This window comes from Rattus rattus, chromosome 6 (assembly GCF_011064425.1).
Source record: "Rattus rattus isolate New Zealand chromosome 6, Rrattus_CSIRO_v1, whole genome shotgun sequence".
Classification (NCBI taxonomy): Eukaryota; Metazoa; Chordata; class Mammalia; order Rodentia; family Muridae; genus Rattus; species Rattus rattus.
The window spans coordinates 102,825,342-102,842,825 of NC_046159.1; the positions used below are offsets into that span (position 1 = coordinate 102,825,342).

At 45.2% G+C, this 17,484-nt stretch overlaps 1 protein-coding gene across 8 annotated transcripts in view; it reads left to right on the forward strand.

Annotated features, from left to right (window-relative positions):
• The window catches only part of Dgki (diacylglycerol kinase iota), a 441,511-nt gene that overhangs the window by 238,882 nt on the left and 185,145 nt on the right, over nt 1-17,484 (forward strand). For 5 of the 8 annotated variants that reach the window (XM_032906753.1, XM_032906748.1, XM_032906750.1 and 2 more), the window contains 3 exons: nt 488-586; nt 8,132-8,214; nt 9,895-9,955. In XM_032906753.1, coding sequence (XP_032762644.1) covers nt 488-586; nt 8,132-8,214; nt 9,895-9,955 — 243 coding nt within the window. The remainder of the gene's footprint in view (nt 1-487; nt 587-8,131; nt 8,215-9,894; nt 9,956-17,484) is intronic. The other 3 variants (XM_032906749.1, XM_032906752.1, XM_032906755.1) reach the window with 1 other exon arrangement.

Genomic DNA, 17,484 nt, shown 5'->3' on the forward strand with positions numbered 1-17,484 from the left:
CACAGCTTTCTCTGTAGAGGCTACTTAGCCCGAGGATCTGGCCCACACTTAATTTTGTGGTGCGCCTTATGGGTATTTCTTTTCCCTTCAGCTATTCAAAGCATGTTGGAATCCTTCATGTTCCCAATCAGTCCAGCTGTCCATCGATTAGTCAGGTCTGACCTGCCACACCAGAGGCAGAGCATCTGCCCTTGCTTGGAATGCCCTCCCCCTCAAACGATGCTGATGATAGAGATGACATCAAGAACCAATCCTTCTAGAACCCTTAGAGCGTGCAGAGGGAAATCCAAGGCATAGCTCAGCCTGCTGGGGTAAATTAGAGTGGGAGGTGCTCAGTTCCAGGACATGTGCACACTGCTATGAAGACTCAGTCTTTTGGAATAAGACTCGGGATCTTAGGGGTGCACAGTGTTCCCTCTCCCCATTGCTTTGTGATTATAACCACGCCATGGGTGTTTATCCTAATGATGCTGCCTGCCTCCTCCAGCAGGAAAACAAAGGTCGTCCTTTTGTGATCAAGCCCATCTCCTCTCCTCTCATGAAGCCTTTGCTTGTCTTTGTGAACCCAAAGAGTGGGGGAAACCAGGTGAGCCATTTTTTTTCATGTGTTTAACTATTCAATATGTCAAGGACACAATCCCCAGCATAGAGTGAAATAGCATCCTAGGAGCCCAGGCATCTGAGCTCTGCCAGCACCAAGACCAGACTCAAAGAGCAGTCTGTCACTCTCCTTCCATACGCAGCTAGACCAGAGGTACTCAGAAGACCTGAGGGCTAGCGTTTTCTTTACAGATATTCTAGAATGAAACTTTCAGAGTTTTTCTGAGTTAATGGATTTCACTGAGAAGCAAAGGAAGATCTATTCACGTTCAATATGGCCACACTGAGGAGGAAGAGAACAACAGAAGGGTTCAGTGGCCCCTATGTCCATCTCCCCTCGCTTTTCATGATTAGGGGTACCATTACAACTTGTCTTTATTTCTTCCTGTTATAATTTAACCTGACTCCTTTGTCCCTGTCCTCAGGGAAAGGAACATCCAGAGCTCATTTGCCACAACAATTGTAAACACTACCTCAGGCCAGAGAAAATAATCAGTTCCTAAAGACTTCATTATTTCATTTGCTCTCTGCCCAGCTCCTTCAGTACAGCTCGATATTAGCCCCATTTAAGAATACAAATATGCCCTTACAGAAGTTAATGGCATTCCCTTGGCAACCTTGCTCCGTAAGGACGAGGTTGGTTTTCTCTATAATACAGTTCTTTATCTTTTTATCCATTTCTCTTTCTGTTCCCTGGGGCTTCTTATTAAGGCTCTTCTGTGGGCTTTGGTTTTTCTATTATTTTTCTGGGGAATTTGGATGCAAAAATATTTTTTCCTGACTATTAAGTGCACGCTTTACACTTTAAGAAAAGACTCTTTGAAGTTTCACCATCAACAAGTAGAGATCTGAGCCTCCTTGAGGAAGGGTGCCATATCATTGAGTTTTGACTGAATCGTCCAAATGAAGTCATCATTGCTAAAATAATGGCCACTTCCCAGGATGAAACAGTGAAACTTGTCACAGGAGGACCTTCTTCAAGATTCCTGATCACTTGAAATGTTAAAAACCAGTCTCAGTATGGAGAACGGGGAAAACAGATTTTATAACAAAGAAACAATGTATTTTCCACACCCCTCTTTTCCTGTCTGTGAGTGAGGATGTCCTTCCTAGTCCAATGGTGTGTTTCAGCTGGAACCGGAGAAGGACCTAGTGAAGGGTTTCTGCAGGTTGATGTTCAGTTTGCCCCGACACACTCACTCAGAAGCCGGCCTCCTTGTAGCCTAACTAGGGTGATGCAGTTGAGAATCCAGAAACCGAGCGAAGTACATGCGGTTAGTTTCATGGTTTTGGTTGTCTGAACACGGCAGGCTACTTAGCTTCTATAGGTTGTGTCAGGGCACTCCCTACATAACCCATATTTTTAAGTAGTCCAAGCTGGCTTTGAGCTCCCTGGATAGTCAAGAATGACTTGAACACCCCGCCCTCTGCCTCCTGAGGTTTAGAGCATGTGCCACCATGCCTGGTCAATGCAATGCTGGGGGCAGAACCCAAGATTTCATGTGTGCTTGGCTAGCACTCCACCCTGAGCTATACATCCCAGCCCGGAAGTGGCTTCTTTACTCATGCTACCTCCTTCCCTGCATATGCAGTTTGGTTTCCCTTGCCTTTGTGAGGCTAGCAAGCCAATTAGGGTACAGCTGTATTCCTGTTCCAGTCACTGTGAATTAATAATGACAAAAGACTTCAGACATTATCCAGTGCTGCTTCTCAGTTTACTAAGTGCTAACAGATCAAGGATGCCTAAGCGAATTTGGAGAAAAACAATTTTTTTCTTTTGTTAAGGACAGGAAAGGGGCCAATGGGGGTGGGGTGGGGTAGGAGAGTAAACCAGGTATTTGTCCTGTGTTCCAAGCTGAGCACATCAGACTGCAAGAACTGTGGAATTCCGCAGGGAAACTGACTTTGGAGTGATCTGGAGATTTATAATTGAAGGGGCTATACTGGTTCCGTGTAGTTATTTGGAGAGGGAATGTGAGAGGAAAGTCCCCTCTCTTCTCTAACATGGGAAATTTCTGGTCATCCCTCAAGGCTCACTGGAGCCTTACCACGTTCAAAATCAGTCACCCTCTCTACTGTGCTCTAAGGATGCACCGGTCCCTCAGGGGTGTAGTGGTGGTGCTCTCTGGGTTTGTGTTCTCTCCAGGGGTAGGCATCAGAGCTCTAGGGGGAATTTTAGGGCACGGAGCATAGTAAACCAACAATCGTATTGTGAGAGATACCAACACCAGAGCAAACTGCGGTGCAAGTTCCGAATTTCGGTGACACTGCCTCGAGTGGAACATGCAGAAAAAAAAAATGGAAATGTGATTGGATAAAGGTTTCCAGCCCATGGAAAATGCCTTAAAACTTGGGTTTGTGCCATGGAAACTAGAGTTAGAGTACTTGGTTTTTTGAAGTCTTTCTGTTTATGAATGGCAATGAAACATGGCTGTTGAGTGTGCAGATAAGGTACAGGCGACATCTCATTGAGACATGATGGTGACGAGCATACAGGTAGAACCTCTCATGCCTTACATGTTCTAGATGCTACCTCTGCCTCTGCTTTAGGAGACAGAACTAGCTAGCGGCCTGGCCAGGGTATCAGTGTTCTTATTCCTGCAATAAGAGGGGTGCACATATTCCAATTTTTTTCGTAGTTTAATAATTAATATTTCACTTGTCCTACTCATCGGTTTTAGGTAAAAAGGCATTTCTTTTCTTTTTTTTTTTTTTTTTATTAACTTGAGTATTTCTTATGTACATTTAAGTGTTATTCCCTTTCGGTTTCGAGCAAACATCCCTTCCCTCCCCCCTTCCTTATGGGTGTTCCCTCCCCACCCTCCCCCATTGCCGCCCTCCCCCAGACAGTCTAGTTCACTGGGGGTTCAGTCTTAGCAGGACCCAGGGCTTCCCCTTCCACTGGTGCTCTTACTAGGATATTCATTGCTACCTATGAGGTCAGAGTCCAGGGTCAGTCCATGTATAGTCTTTAGGTAGTGGCTTAGTCCCTGGAAGCTCTGGTTGCTTGGCATTGCTGTACATATGGGGTCTCAAGCCCCTTCAAGCTCTTCCAGTTGGTAAAAGGCATTTCTGACTCATCTCCTCTCTGAAGAGTAGGCTCCAAAACTACGTTTAAACTTGCGTTAAACAACTGGATGATATCGCCATCTAGTGGCTAGAAAGAGAACTGTCTTTTTGTTCTCCCATTTAGGCTTGGAAAAAAATTTAACATTTTGAAAGATTATATTGCTCTAAACATACTCCAGGACTGTTTCTGTGTAACAACACTTCCATTTAAACTTCTCACTGGTTGTTCCTATTTACCCAGCACCATCAGTGTACATGTGACACTGGTATTCTGTACGGACTTAGACACTGGTTGTACTGTTGTTACCAGAAATATTTGAGGAGACAGGTTCAGGCACTGAAGCATCAGCGTTGAAGCACTCTCCCTGTGGGAGGGAGACCGAAGGCAGCAGACAAAGTTTCCTCCAACACAATCCCTTCCTTTGTGTGGGAAGTTGACGCCCCTCCGCTGTTTACTGAGTTCAGAGACCCTGTCTCACATTACCTCATATAAGTTCACAGATGCACAGATGTTAACCACTGGAGTGGGTCTATGTAGTCCTGCGAGTCAAGGGACTCCCTACTCACACTGTCCAGTGTGGAGTTCCAAGGCGGATGTGTGGAGGAAGATAGATTCTTAGACTGGAGCTCCAGGTACTGACCAAGCAAGGGGTAGACGGGGGCTGAGGTAACTGCTGGTGGGCAGCTTTATACTGGCTGATTTCATATCACTCCCTGTGAACCAGTGTTCCCTTAGAAAGTCACCCTCCTAAGTCAGGGGCCAAGTATGTCAACAGAGACATAGGGAGCAGATGAAAGGCACTTACTTCGAATGAGGAACGGATTCGGTAAACTGTCTCCACAATACTTCAGTGCGAAGACTCCGTGAAGGCATTAGGTTTTAAAGTGCTGAAAAAGTTTCAGTCTGGAGCTAGATACAACTTTATTGTTTTTTTTATAAATTTAGGCTTCACAGATTCAGACTGGTTTGGAGAGGGGGGACAGTAAGTAACTGACGAGGGGCCTGGTAAGACTCCCAAGAGTACCCAATCAAGAGTACCCAATCACATAACGGCTACAGAGGTCAACGGTCAGATGTTTTACCTGGGAGTGGGACAGGAGTTCATGAGCACTGCGCCCCTCCCCCCCAGTCAAGAAAACCAGACTCCGGCATAAAAGTTGCAGTCCTTGCATTTGGCATGTAACATGTGAAATCCGTCATGTGCTTAGACTTGCTGGTGACAGTTGTGTAAATGACCAAGTAGATTACTCCGGACACCGAGGAAGAAGCAAATGACCCCTTTCCAGTGCATCTCACTTGTAGGACCAGTCAGCTCCATTTAATTCATTGCCTCTGTGAAGCACGGAAGTAGCTTATCTCAGTGTTAGAGTCAGTTGGTGGATCTCATTTAAATGTGTGAGTATTTAACTTTTATGAGCATCTAGCTGTGTGCCCCGCTCACCTGGACTTCTTTAAGGAAGATAGCAGTGTGTGTGCGTGCACACGTGTGCGTGTCAGAGAGAGAGGAAGAGAGAGAGAGAGAGAGAGAGAGAGAGAGAGAGAGAGAGAGAGAGAGAGAGAGAGAGAACACATGTCTGATGGCTTCCTCAGTCACTTTCCTTGGTCTTCCTTTGACAGCAGAGTCTCTGACTGAACTTGGAGCTCACTGTCTGGACTGGTTGACCAGCAGGCTCCAGGAATATGTCTGTCTCCACCTCCCTAGTGTTGGGGTTTTAAGGGTGTGCCTGTCTTTTAAGTGGGTACTGGAGATCAAAATTCAACATCTTCACCCTTTCTTAGCAAGCAACATTACATTACATTACATTACTCCAGGCCAACGTTACTTCTTAACCCATATTAAGTCTGTTTGTGCTTAGAAGTAGCCAAGCACTGCTGCATAGGCGGTTTCTGCTCAAGTCCACGGGTGCTGTTCCAATGGACTGAACGGAGAGCAGACTCTTTGGGGCATAGAAGGAACAATGTTCCAGGCTTTGTAGACATCCCTCTCTTGGGAGGATACATCAAGCTATTAGAAGTTCCAGTGGACACAGATTTAAAATGAACAAAACCGAAACCATGCAACTGGTGAGACCTTATACAGAAACTTTAGGTCGAGCAAAGTACCTTTCTGCACACTATATTTTCCTTTCATGGAAGCTGTTAATTATTTCACATTCTCTGTATAATAGGAGATGCTGAAATCGTGATGTGTGTTCTTACATAGCAGAGGCGGTAAGGCATAATCAACACCAGTCATTCATGCTGCTTTAGGAGTGAATCTAACAGAAAATCCGATTTTCTGTCCACTAGTCAGTGGGATATGTTGTATAAAGTAGTTGGTCATCAAAGTGATGTTTACGTTATCCATACAACATAAAATAGGACAAAATAATCCTGACTGCACTTGGTAACAAGGCCCAGGATGGAAAGAAAGAAAATGCCATTCATGCTGTTGGAGTGACGTCCCTAAATCCATGCTTGCATTTGACCAGGAGCAAAATGTTTCATTTGGTGAGGCCGATGGAGGTGCTAGGATAATTAAGGGTGGAATAATGTTATTCCTGAAACTACAGCAAGCCTGTGATAAGGCGGGACTTTTAGATTACAGCTTTGGGGAATCTGAGGAACAAAAGCCCTGCATGGGCTCCTGCACCAACTTACACAGTAGCGAGATAATTACCGACTACATCGGACCCCAGGCAGCCAGTGTAATTGAACAATGGACTTACAGAAGAGCCAAGAAGAAAGGGAGCAGCAAGTAAGGTGTCTCTTTTGGGTTGCATGCTGTGTAGATGCTTAACCATTAACAGTCAGTTAAGTCCCATTACGTCCCTGGACGTCCCTCTTCATTTACATACCACACCTGTGCTGAAGCTCAGTGCTCTCCCACACACAGAACAAGCCCCTCAGTTCTCAGCCCAGGGTTCAAGCTCCCCCTGCTCTGCCAGGGCATCCCTTCCACGAAGCAGACCAGAGACGCAAACAAGCATAGTTTTGGAAACAATCATCGCTCTACTGAAGGAACAGCATTGTGCTTGACAAACTGTTAAAATGATCAAACTATTACTTTCTGTGATTGATAAAAATGAGTCATTTTGCTCAAGTTCAAAGCTCTGTTGATATTGATAATCCAAAAATATCATGTTTCTTTTTTCCTCAGTGAACTTTAAGAAGCATCTCTTAAACTACTACCTTTTGTGAGTCGCATTATCTGTGAAGGTCACAGTTTCTTGAAACCACATCAGGTGACTGAGGAAGGGCTGGTTTAAGCTAACGCAGACACGTAGAACAGAAATGGTTAAAATGTTATGACAATATTATCTAATGAACCATCCTATGTCATTTAACATTAAATTTAAACTTTATTGTTCAGATTATTATTTTCCACACACAATATGAAACGTGGGTAATATTAGCTAGCTATGAATTTATTGAAATAATTTTTATATGTGAAGCCAAAGTGTAAGTGAAAGTAAGTGTGTGTGTGTGTTTGTGTGTGTGTGTGTGTGTATTAATTATATGGAGAAGTTTAGTTCTATTTGTATATATGACAGTTTTATTTTTGATATAGGCTGTTGCAGTGTAATTAAAACTGGATTTGAATTCACAGTCCTTTATCTATATATCTTGAAAGCTAGTATTCTAGTATTATGGGCCCGGGTCACCATGCCAGACACACATAAAATGTTTATGTATAAAGTATATTTATACTTCCATTTTGTCTGCTTCAGTGAGAAAAATTATTTCAATAAAACTACAATGAACTAACATTGCCTGTTTTTCTGTGTTCAGACAAAGTAAAAACCAATGTTAGATGACGTAGGCTGGGAACTTTCTATATAATCTTATCATCATTACAAAGTGATGTCAACCTCGTAGATACTGTTCACTAAGTGTGTACCACACGTTACTGCAATTGAGCCTTGCAGAAGTGAGCATTCTCCATTCCATATTAAAGAGAACACACAGAAAGCCTAGTAAAATTATGCAGGTTAGACACCCATCTCACCTGGGCATATACTCAGCCCAGGTATAGGTAAGCACACACATACAATCAAAGCTCACGACTTTAACTACTGTTCCCTATGGCTTGTAATTAAAGGATTTGCTCGGTGTGTGTGTGAGTGTGTGTGTGTGTGTGTGTGTGAGTGTGTGTGTGTGTGAGTGTGTGTGAGTGTGTGTGTGTGAGTGTGTGTGTGTGTGTTCGCGCGTGCCTATGTGTGTGTGCGCGAACACGCGCCCACCAAGGCCACGGCTGGCTATCCGACCTGTGGGGAACTTGATTTACATGCAGTTATAGTTGTCATTGTGAGTGCTAGAGGTGGACTTGGCGCCCTCTGCAGGAGGAGAAGTATGCGCTCTGAAGCACTGCGCTGTCCTCCAGATCACTTCATTATCCTTTAAGAGAGAATGAGTGTGGTCTTTCTTTTCTCAGTATGGAAAAAATGCCTTTTATGTATTTGTTTGTTTATTCCTTTATAGGGAACCAAAGTCCTACAGATGTTTATGTGGTACCTGAATCCACGGCAAGTCTTTGACCTTTCTCAGGAAGGGCCAAAAGATGCGTAAGTCAGGAAACACCCTCCATGACACGGCTGTAAAGTGGACCCTTGGAGTTGGGGTCGAGGCTGTTTATTATCCGGTGGTTTGGCGAAGTCTTCTGTTAACTTTCTTACCTGCAGTTTGCTCTTCTTAAACCTGAAGCCCCCCACATGCTATCTTTGCATTTGTTTCCACCAAATTGCTGTCTGATCACCTGTTGGGTCAGGGCCTGCTGCTGTGTGCTTGCTGCCAGTGTATGCAGGACTGAAGCTTAATCTTAGAAAGCCAGGGAGTGAGAAGGAACTCGCTTTTCTGTTTAGGTTTGTCTGATTTTGAGGACACACTTAAACAGAAATGTGAGTTTATAGCCCAAAGGGTCAACATATGTATGAATAAACTTTCATTCTGGAGAGATTGTGTGTGTGTGTGTGTGTGTGTGTGTGTGTGTGTGTGTGTGTATGAATGTATCCAGAATGTGTATCTGGGTAGGGGAGAAAGGAGAAGAAAGAAGAGAGAGAGGAAAAGAGGGGAAAATGGAGGGCGGGAGAGAAGGGGGGGAAGGGAGGGAGGTGGGAGGGAGGGAGGGGGAGGGGAAGGGGTGGGGTATTGAGGTGAACTAATTGTAGCTTTGTATGCTGCAGTTCAGTGAGATAGGCATTTCAGTTTCTGTTCTACCTCTGTTCTGAATTTATGTGTCTAGTTAGAGGTATTGAAAATGAAGTCTAGATGTACAGGACCCAACATAGCAGCAAAGAACGGGGCATTTCATGAGGATCACAGCAAGGCAAGGAATATTTTCAGGAAAACATACACCATTTATTACATGTAAGTAGATGGTGTTTTCTGGAGCAGAGCTACCAATGCCTGCTTTCAGCAAGGCAGAATGACTTTGTTCTCTTGAAGCCAATCAGAAAGATGAGATGATCTGACCCCAAACAGGCACATTCAAAGTAACGAGAAACCAGTGGGTTTCTTCCCCGACCCCAGGCTGTGGGTAGAGGAGAGACTGTGGGTGAGCAAGCTAAGGTAGACGCATGCTCACTGTAGTAATGGCAGTGATGAGTCTTCTCCGTCTTTTTCAGCTTTCAGTTATTCAAGGATTAAGAGTGGGAAGTAGAGAGTTGCTGGAGAGATGGCTCAGCTGTTAAGAGGACTGGATGCTCTTCCAGAGGTCCTGAGTTCAAATCCCAGCAACCACATGGTGGCTCACAACCATCTGTAATGGGATCTGATGCCCTCTTCTGGTGTGTCTGAAGAGAGAGACAGTATTATATATATATATAATAAACTTTTTTAAAAAAAGGAATGGGAAGTGTAGATTTGAAAGGTAAATAGACCCAGGAAAAGCTAATCAAAATTAAATAAGGAGGAAACATAGGGATTACTGATTATCAATTAATCAGATTTTCCCCCCTTTGAGAAAGGAGAGTGACAGAAATGGACAAGGAGAAAGGAAGTAAAATCCTAAAGAGAACAATAATGTGTATTGAGAGGATGGGGAGTTATGGGAATTCTCTCTCCCAGTGTTCACAGAGCACCGGAGACCTCTGGTTTCTGGTTCAGTGGCAGGAGTCAGTTTGCCTTGGCTCTGTGGGCAGTGGAGGAGCATGCGTGCTCTCTATGGGTAGTGCCCTTTCATTTTGCCCCCTAGTCCCTCTCTGTAGAGAACAAGGTGCTTACCTTGTCTTCCATTTCCTTTCCAGGCTGGAGCTGTACAGGAAGGTACCAAATCTGCGAATTCTGGCCTGCGGTGGGGATGGAACGGTAGGTCCTTGAGAGAGAACCTGTTCTCTCTCTTCCCATCTGTCTTCCTGACTGGGTTCCCTGGGAGAGGTTTATCTCCAGCCCCAGTCTTTCCCCTCTCAAATGAATGCCTGTCTGATGAGAATCATAAGCTGGAGGCTGAGAAGGGCTTTGCTGTCCTCTGGGGACACACTCAGCCTTCTACGTCTACGGTACTGCACCGTGTTCTCTTGCTGAGTAAGGACACTGCTGTCACTGGATAACGATTTCCACAGTTGTCTAACTTCCTTTTCAAATACTAGCAGACAGATTTCCACTTACATTTCGTAGCTATTGTTTATTAATCAAATTTGTTTTTAAACGAACACATAAAACCAAAAATATTATGACCAGGCCTCACCATTGTTAGTCATTTTTGATGGTAGCTTTCTTACTAAGGAAATCTCCTGCCTCATTGTGGTTTTGATTTGCATTTTCTTGTGTATTAGTGGTGTTGGACTTTCTCACACAGGACTGTCCCCCATTGTTGTCTTTTGAGAAATGCTTATTGCGGTTGCCCCTTTTAAACTGGATTGCATTTCTGTGGTCGAGCTCTTTAGAATTCATTATTCAGTCTGGGTATTAACGCTTGGTCAGATGTATAGTTTGTAGAATAAATAAGTAGAAAAACAAGTGTATGAAAATAAATAAACCAATATAAAACAATGATAGATGAGAGACTCAGACACTGCTCAGTGTTTTCTAATGATGTCATGGACTGAAAGTCCTTGGTAAGGTACGATGGTTCTTCATGCAGACAGCATATGGGTTCTGGGGGTCAAACTCAGGCCACCAGGCTTGTGTGGTAAGCACTTTACTCACTACCAGGATCATCTTAACCTACCCTTGACTGCCTGTCTTGTGTTTTTCATTTTGCTGTTCATTTTCAGTTAAAGGATTTCTGGTTTGTTTTTCTTTCTTCGAGACAGGGCTTCTCTGTGTAGCCCTGGCTCTCTTGAAATTCACTCTGTAGACCAGGCTGGCTTCAAGGCGCAGAGGTCTGCCTGCCTCTGCTTCCCGGGCGTACATCATAGCCTGGCTTGTCGCCTCTTTGGGCTAATGAATGACATAGTTCAGCAGGCAAAGAAGCTTGCTGCTAACCCGATCATCTGAGGTCAGTTCCTGGATCCCATGTGGTAGAAGAAAAGATACGACTCTCAAACGTTGGCTTCTGTCTCCCACATGAGGGTCGTGGCACAAGCCCAGAGAATCCATTGATCTGTACTTTCTCTCTCCCTTTCTCTCTCCCATTCTGTCTCTCTCACGAACATTCAATAAATAAAACATTAAAATTCTTTTATCGTTGTTTCTCTCTTGTAGCATTGTTTATTTTCTCCTCTACCATTTCTTATATTTCTTCAAACCAGCTGTTTTTAAATCTGTAGTGCAAAGATTTTCACATGCCCACTTCCTGTGGTTTCTTTCTTGTACAGTAGGCGAGACCCTGGTTTCCTGACAGCTTTCTTGGTGTTAGCTTGTAACATCATCTGACGTCACCCGAGCATCGACACCTGGGCTTTTATTCCAGTCTTAGTATTTTGGCTTTACTTGTGCCTTTCCTTAGAGAAGCTCTTGAGAGGCTTCCCTACCACCTCTGCAATTGCTTTTGCTATTTCAACAGTCAATGACAAATTCCAGCATTTACCGTCGGTGTGTTGTAGTTTCCTCACTAGAGGGCAGTCTAAGACCACACTTATCCTAATCCACATGGTATGTCATTTAGCTTGAACCAAGTTATAACCTAAAAAAACAGTCATCAACTCCCAAAGCAAGCTGTAGAGTGGGCTTCACTCAGACACCTTATCCACAGCAACTTGCCAGTGCTCACAGAGGCCATCTTCAGGCCTGTGGTCACTCATGTTAAAAAGCTGTCTCAGGCTATGAACTGGAGACGGCACTGGAGTAGCCCCACGGCCGGTGATGCTATGTGCCGTGAATAGCTCAAATAGACTTATGGCCTGAGACAACTAGAATCAGGTCAAGGTGATGCTGGCCCAAACTCAAGCCCAATAGACTGGGGATTTATGTCTACGTTGGTATCGCTGCAGGTCTAGAGGCTCTTTTGTTAGCACGGGCTTGGGAGTGGAAACTTCCCCGAATGTCATACCTGGCATTGGGTTCCAAGGCTTAGTGCTGGAGTAATTGATTTATTCCATCCTCAGAAAATGTATGCTTACTGTGCACGAGGCTGGGCTAAGGTTGGAGTAGTGTCAGGGAAGGCATTTTCTAACAAGTTGAATATAAGACGAGTTGTTCTTGTGTTCCCCAGCTCTAAGGGCCCGTGCAGTCTCAGGTGTGAGGCTGATGCCACAGCCAGAAGGACAAAGTATGAGTCTTTCACACTGGGGCTCAAGATATTGGCTGGTGGTGATATAGGACTAGAAGCTTTTTCCTCGAGTACTTGCTTGGGCTTGGCTGTGCCACTACAAGTCTGAGATCAGAGGTGGTGCTTTTGGCACCATCACTGATGCTAAATTGGGTCACAGCTGAGTCTCATAACCATAAGGACCTGTATCAGGACATCTCAGACCAATTCCAAGGCAGGCAGTGGGGAAAGTCAAGACTTGAGTCTGCCCCTCCAGAGCATGGGTCTGTTTCAGACACTGGAGCCATTAGTTGGTGAGGTCTGGTCCAGTGATGGGTCCTTTGATTTTCGCCTGGTGTTAGAACCCGTTGTTGATGCTCAGGACCGAGCTGGAAGTCCTGGGCTAGCTTTCGTGCCCTGCCAGCAGGTGGAGTCTGCCTCTGCTTCTGCTGCCCGAGGCCAGAGAGCAGAGTATAGCGGAGGTAATCATTGCTCCTGAGAATCGACTTGGAGCAGGGTCAGGAGCTGTTTCTCTTCCATCTCGGTTCACTCTGGTAAGACCGATGCAGGGTTTCAGGTCTAACTTAATGCCCTCCCCTTTTCCATGTTAGGCTGTCTTTCTCCCCAGCCCTCGGGACTGGCTCCTTCCTGTCTTCTTCAGTGCACTTCCTTTTACTGTACATTGACCAGGCACTGCGACGTCTCACCTGAGTTGTTAGCTTTTGTGGAGGCAGTGTGGTGCATGGCAGCCTTTCAGACTACTGTGTGGGTGACGTGATTGTCACTGGAGAATTGTTTCTTGCTGCTATCTTGCCACCTTGCTATTTGCTTTTAAAAATTGGTTATATTTAAGAAGAAGTATGTGGTTTCTGCTGAAATTCTGGTTTTGTTGTTGTTGTTGGAAATAGAATGTAGGGCATTGGAGAACATGGTGTTGTCTCAGAGATCAGTTCATTCTGCTGACATTTGTAACTTTTTTGCTTACGTGCGTATGCTCATTTATGTTCAGGTATGTATGTAGAGGTCAGAGTTCAACCCCATGTGTCTTCCTCCGTTACTCTCCATCTGGGCGAGATCTCTCTCTCTCCCCCCGCCCCCCAAACCAAGCTGTAGAACAGGGCTTCACTCAGACACTTTATCCACAGCAACTTGCCAGTGCTCACAGAGGCCATCTTCAGGCCTGTGGTCCCTCATGTTAAAAAGCTGTCTCATGCTATGAACTGGAGACTACACTGGAGTAGCCCCATGGCTGGTGATGCTATGTGCCGTGAATAGTTCAAGTAGACTTATGGCCTGAGACAACTAGAATCAGGTGAAGGCGATGCTGGCCCAAACTCAAGCCCAGTACACTGGGGACTTAGGTCTACATTGGTACCAGTGTAGGTCCAGAGGCTCTTTTGTTAGTGGCCTGGGAGTGGCCTTTTAAAGACAGTGCCTCTCAGCCTCTCACTGAACTGTGGCATGCTAATTTGACTAGACTGAATGGCCAAGGTGAACCAGGCTCTTTCTTTCCCTGCCCCTTCTACCCCGCAATGAGGAGATTATAGAGCATGCACCATCAGCCACACCCTTCATTTTAAGTGGGAATTAGGGTTTCAATTCAGGTCCTGATGCAGCTAGCATTGTGACTACTGAACTCTCTTCCCAGCCCCTCGTCTGTGTTGTTTGTGAGAAAAGTATGGAGTCCATGTTTATCCCGTCTCGTTTATATCTCCCCCTGGCCTCTGTCTTCATGCATCTAGCAAAGGTGAAACACAGTCAGGGAAGACTCTGTTACCTGTCCACTTTCTTCTGGGTTTGGAGTTTGATATTTCAGAATCTCAGGATGTGTTATGGACTGTCTTTGGTTTTCCCTTGAGTTCCCTAATTATGATGCTTTATTCTCAAAGAGAGCAACAGAATCTCCTTTCAAAATCTGGGAGCCCTGGATCTAACACTGGAAGTACGGTATATGCTAATGTGTACACGGTATATGCTAATGAAAGGAACTAGAATAGATCTGTTGTTCCTTGGGCCGTTGCTCGTTGGAATATCCTAGTTGAGAAAATAGTGTTTACCCTTCCTCAGGATTTACAATTATTAGCTTATAATTTTTTTTATAAAGTCCTGTGGCATAAAGGAAAAACATGTGTTTTAAAAGCCTGTGTGCTGGTTGGTTTTTATCAACTTGACACAGACCTAGACATGTCTGGAGAGAAAACGCCTGCATCAGAAAGGCTTATAGGCAAGTCTGTGAGATGTTGTCTTGACAAATGATTGATAGGGGGAGGCCCAGCCCACTGTGGATGGTGCACTCCCTCTCTATCCCCTAAGTGATCCTGGGTTGCTTAAGAAAACATGCTAAGCAAGCCACAGGGAGCAAGCCAGTAAGCAGCACACCTCCTTGGTCTGACCGTCAGTGGCTGCCTACCTTCTTTGACTTCCTGCCTAGGCTTCTCTCAGTGATGTACTGTGATTGAGATGTGTAAGCTAAATAAACCTTTTCCTCCCCACATTGCATTAGGTTATGCTGTCTTTCACAGCAGTACATGACAAAACCACCCTGTCTTTTCCAAAGTGCATTCGGTGATGGATGTCTTCCCACAATGCCTGTTGCATCTGCAGTGGTTACAGGGTGTACAGAGATCAGCTTGTGCAGGAGTGAAAATGTCTTGGTCCCCTTTCTTTCTACTCTAAAGGTCATAGCTGATGTCCAGAATAGATGATAAGCAGAGAAAATCATAGCAAATTTATTTAATTCAAGTGCTTCAGTTTGAGGACATAACGATCCAGGGAGAATGAATCACTCCTGTGCTTAGGCATGGGGAAGAGGAGCACTCCTGGGCTGTAGGTGGATGCCCTGCAAGGCAGAATGTAGAGCTCCTTCTCGGACTATCTGTAGCATTCATTCCTCCCAGGCGTGGGGCAGGACCCCTTTTGCGTGTGGGTCTCCTGATCTGCTGCCAGATGAGGTCGACAGAGCGTTCATGGCCAGCTCCTAGCAGAAAGTCAGGGGAAAGTTGGAGTTGTATTTGTAAGCGTTACGGATTGCGTCAGGGGAAGGGGTCCCAGTTTATGAGCCTCCTCAGAGAGGAGGAATTCTGATTCCTGTGACTCACCACGGCAAGAGTGAGGGGAGACAAACAGAAGAAGTCACAGGAAAATCATTGCTCTCTGCGTCTGTCATTTCACAGCAGTCACCATGCCAGAGTGAGGTTGGGTGACCATTTGCCAAGTTCCAATGCTACAATAGAATTTTACTAGCCTCCTATATCAGAGGACTCATCTGGCGATGAAGACTATTCTTTGAGGTGTCATCAGCTCCCAGGTTGACCGTTTAATGAACGGTGAAACTCATTTTGAATCTTAGCCACGGTTGCCTTCCTTACCTCACGAGCTGCTTTGCCTTCCCTTGGGACTTCAGCCTCCCGCACTCCTCCTCTTTGAGTTTCAGTGACGACTAGATAGAACCTGGCATGTCTGTTGACCTGGACACAAAAGTTCTTTCTTAAAACTCAAATCCATATGCATAACGTACTTATGATTCCTAAGCTGCAGATCTTTAATGACCAGGGTGCCTCCCATCCCCCATCCTCCCCAGGTATCCACCCCTGCGGGGATCCCCTACCCTCCTCTCTTCCTTGTTTTGTCTACCAGGCAGACACCTATTTCCAGGGCAGCGTCAGGTTGCGCAGTACGGAAGCAGTCTCTGCTCTCAGGTGCATATCGTGAAGGATGGGATTTCAATACTTACGGGAGAGGAAGGGCGCCAAGCCCAAGGCTTGTGGGACAGTTACGGCGCTTGAGCCAAGGCCCCAAAGAAAACTGAAAAAATAATAGAAGAATAGAAAGGTAAAAGTTTGGTCTGTCAAGAAAATAAGCAGAAAACAGGTTTCATGGCACAGGCGGATGCTGAATTTTAGGAAGAGACTGCACAGTCAGCAACCACTTGAGAAACATTGATGTTTTCAGAAAAAGCGATTTCAGTGGGGGAAAACAACCAAATCCAAACAAACAAACAAACAAACAAACACCCAGAGTGGTGAGTGGAACCCAGTCGTGTTCTGAGGAACTGAGAGCCGGATTCAATCCCAGCATTCAGTGTCGGTGAACTTCTTGGTGCTGTTGTCTGTCACCTGCCCCTCTGACCCGTGGCTGCTTCCTCTGCCGATTCCAGTCCGGTCCTTTTGTCTTCTCACCATACACCCCACGGTTAATGACTACTACAGAAGACTGTTTCATTATGTGTTGGGTTCCTTTTCCTCTTACAGACTTTATCTATGTCCCTGGCTTCACTTGTGACGTCGTTCCGTGGAGTTCACAATTACACGAGTTGTTTGTGCTCAGGGAGAGAATCGTGTCTAAAACGAGAGCAATGCGCTTACCTCAGGGTTGGAGCACTTCATGGGTTCATCATTCTTTTCATTGTTAGCATCAGTTGTTCTGTCAAAACTTTAACTAACCATCTTAAAAACTTAAATTTACATCATTCTTCCATGTTAAATCGAGGCATCCGTGAAGATAGAGGAGGTTTCTGAAATGCTTATCACGTGCTAGTTTGGAATGTGGAGTCTTCAGATTTTCAAAAATTGCTATGTGTTTGAGTATTTTGCCTGTATGTGTGTCTGTATATGATGTGCATGCCCGGTGATGGAAGAAGCCAGAAGACAGCATCGGATCCCCTACAACAGTGTGATCAGCCGTGCGGGTGCTAGGACTCGAGCCCAGGGTCTCCAGAAGAGCGGCCGGTGTTCTAAATTGCCGAGCCCTCTCTGGAACCCCTGGATTTCGAGACTTTTTATTTTGCATGGAGGCAGAATTAATGCAGGGAGACAGCCTAGTGACTCTGTGGGGGGAAACTGCAAGCTTTAAGCAAGTGGAGTGTAATCCTTCAGCATGCTGGACGCACACTTGACTGGTATGCAGCCTTCGGTTAGTGAGCGCATCGCTGGATACCGTCAGGATTCTGCCCAAGCGGTGACACCACTCAAGGGGGAACCAGAGGGAATATTTTTGGCGGCGACAGCTGCTCGCAAGCTAACCGTGTGAAGTATGCAGCGTATTCTGTAATATGTAGAAATGTATTATTTTGTGGAAAAGGTTTTAGGCTTCAATATCAGTTATTTTGTTTTTATATTAATAAAACATACAAGGGGGGTCAATAGGGTGATCTCTCCTCCCAAAGTGCACTTGGAACTGAATATGGAAGGTGGGGCTTCTCCACTGT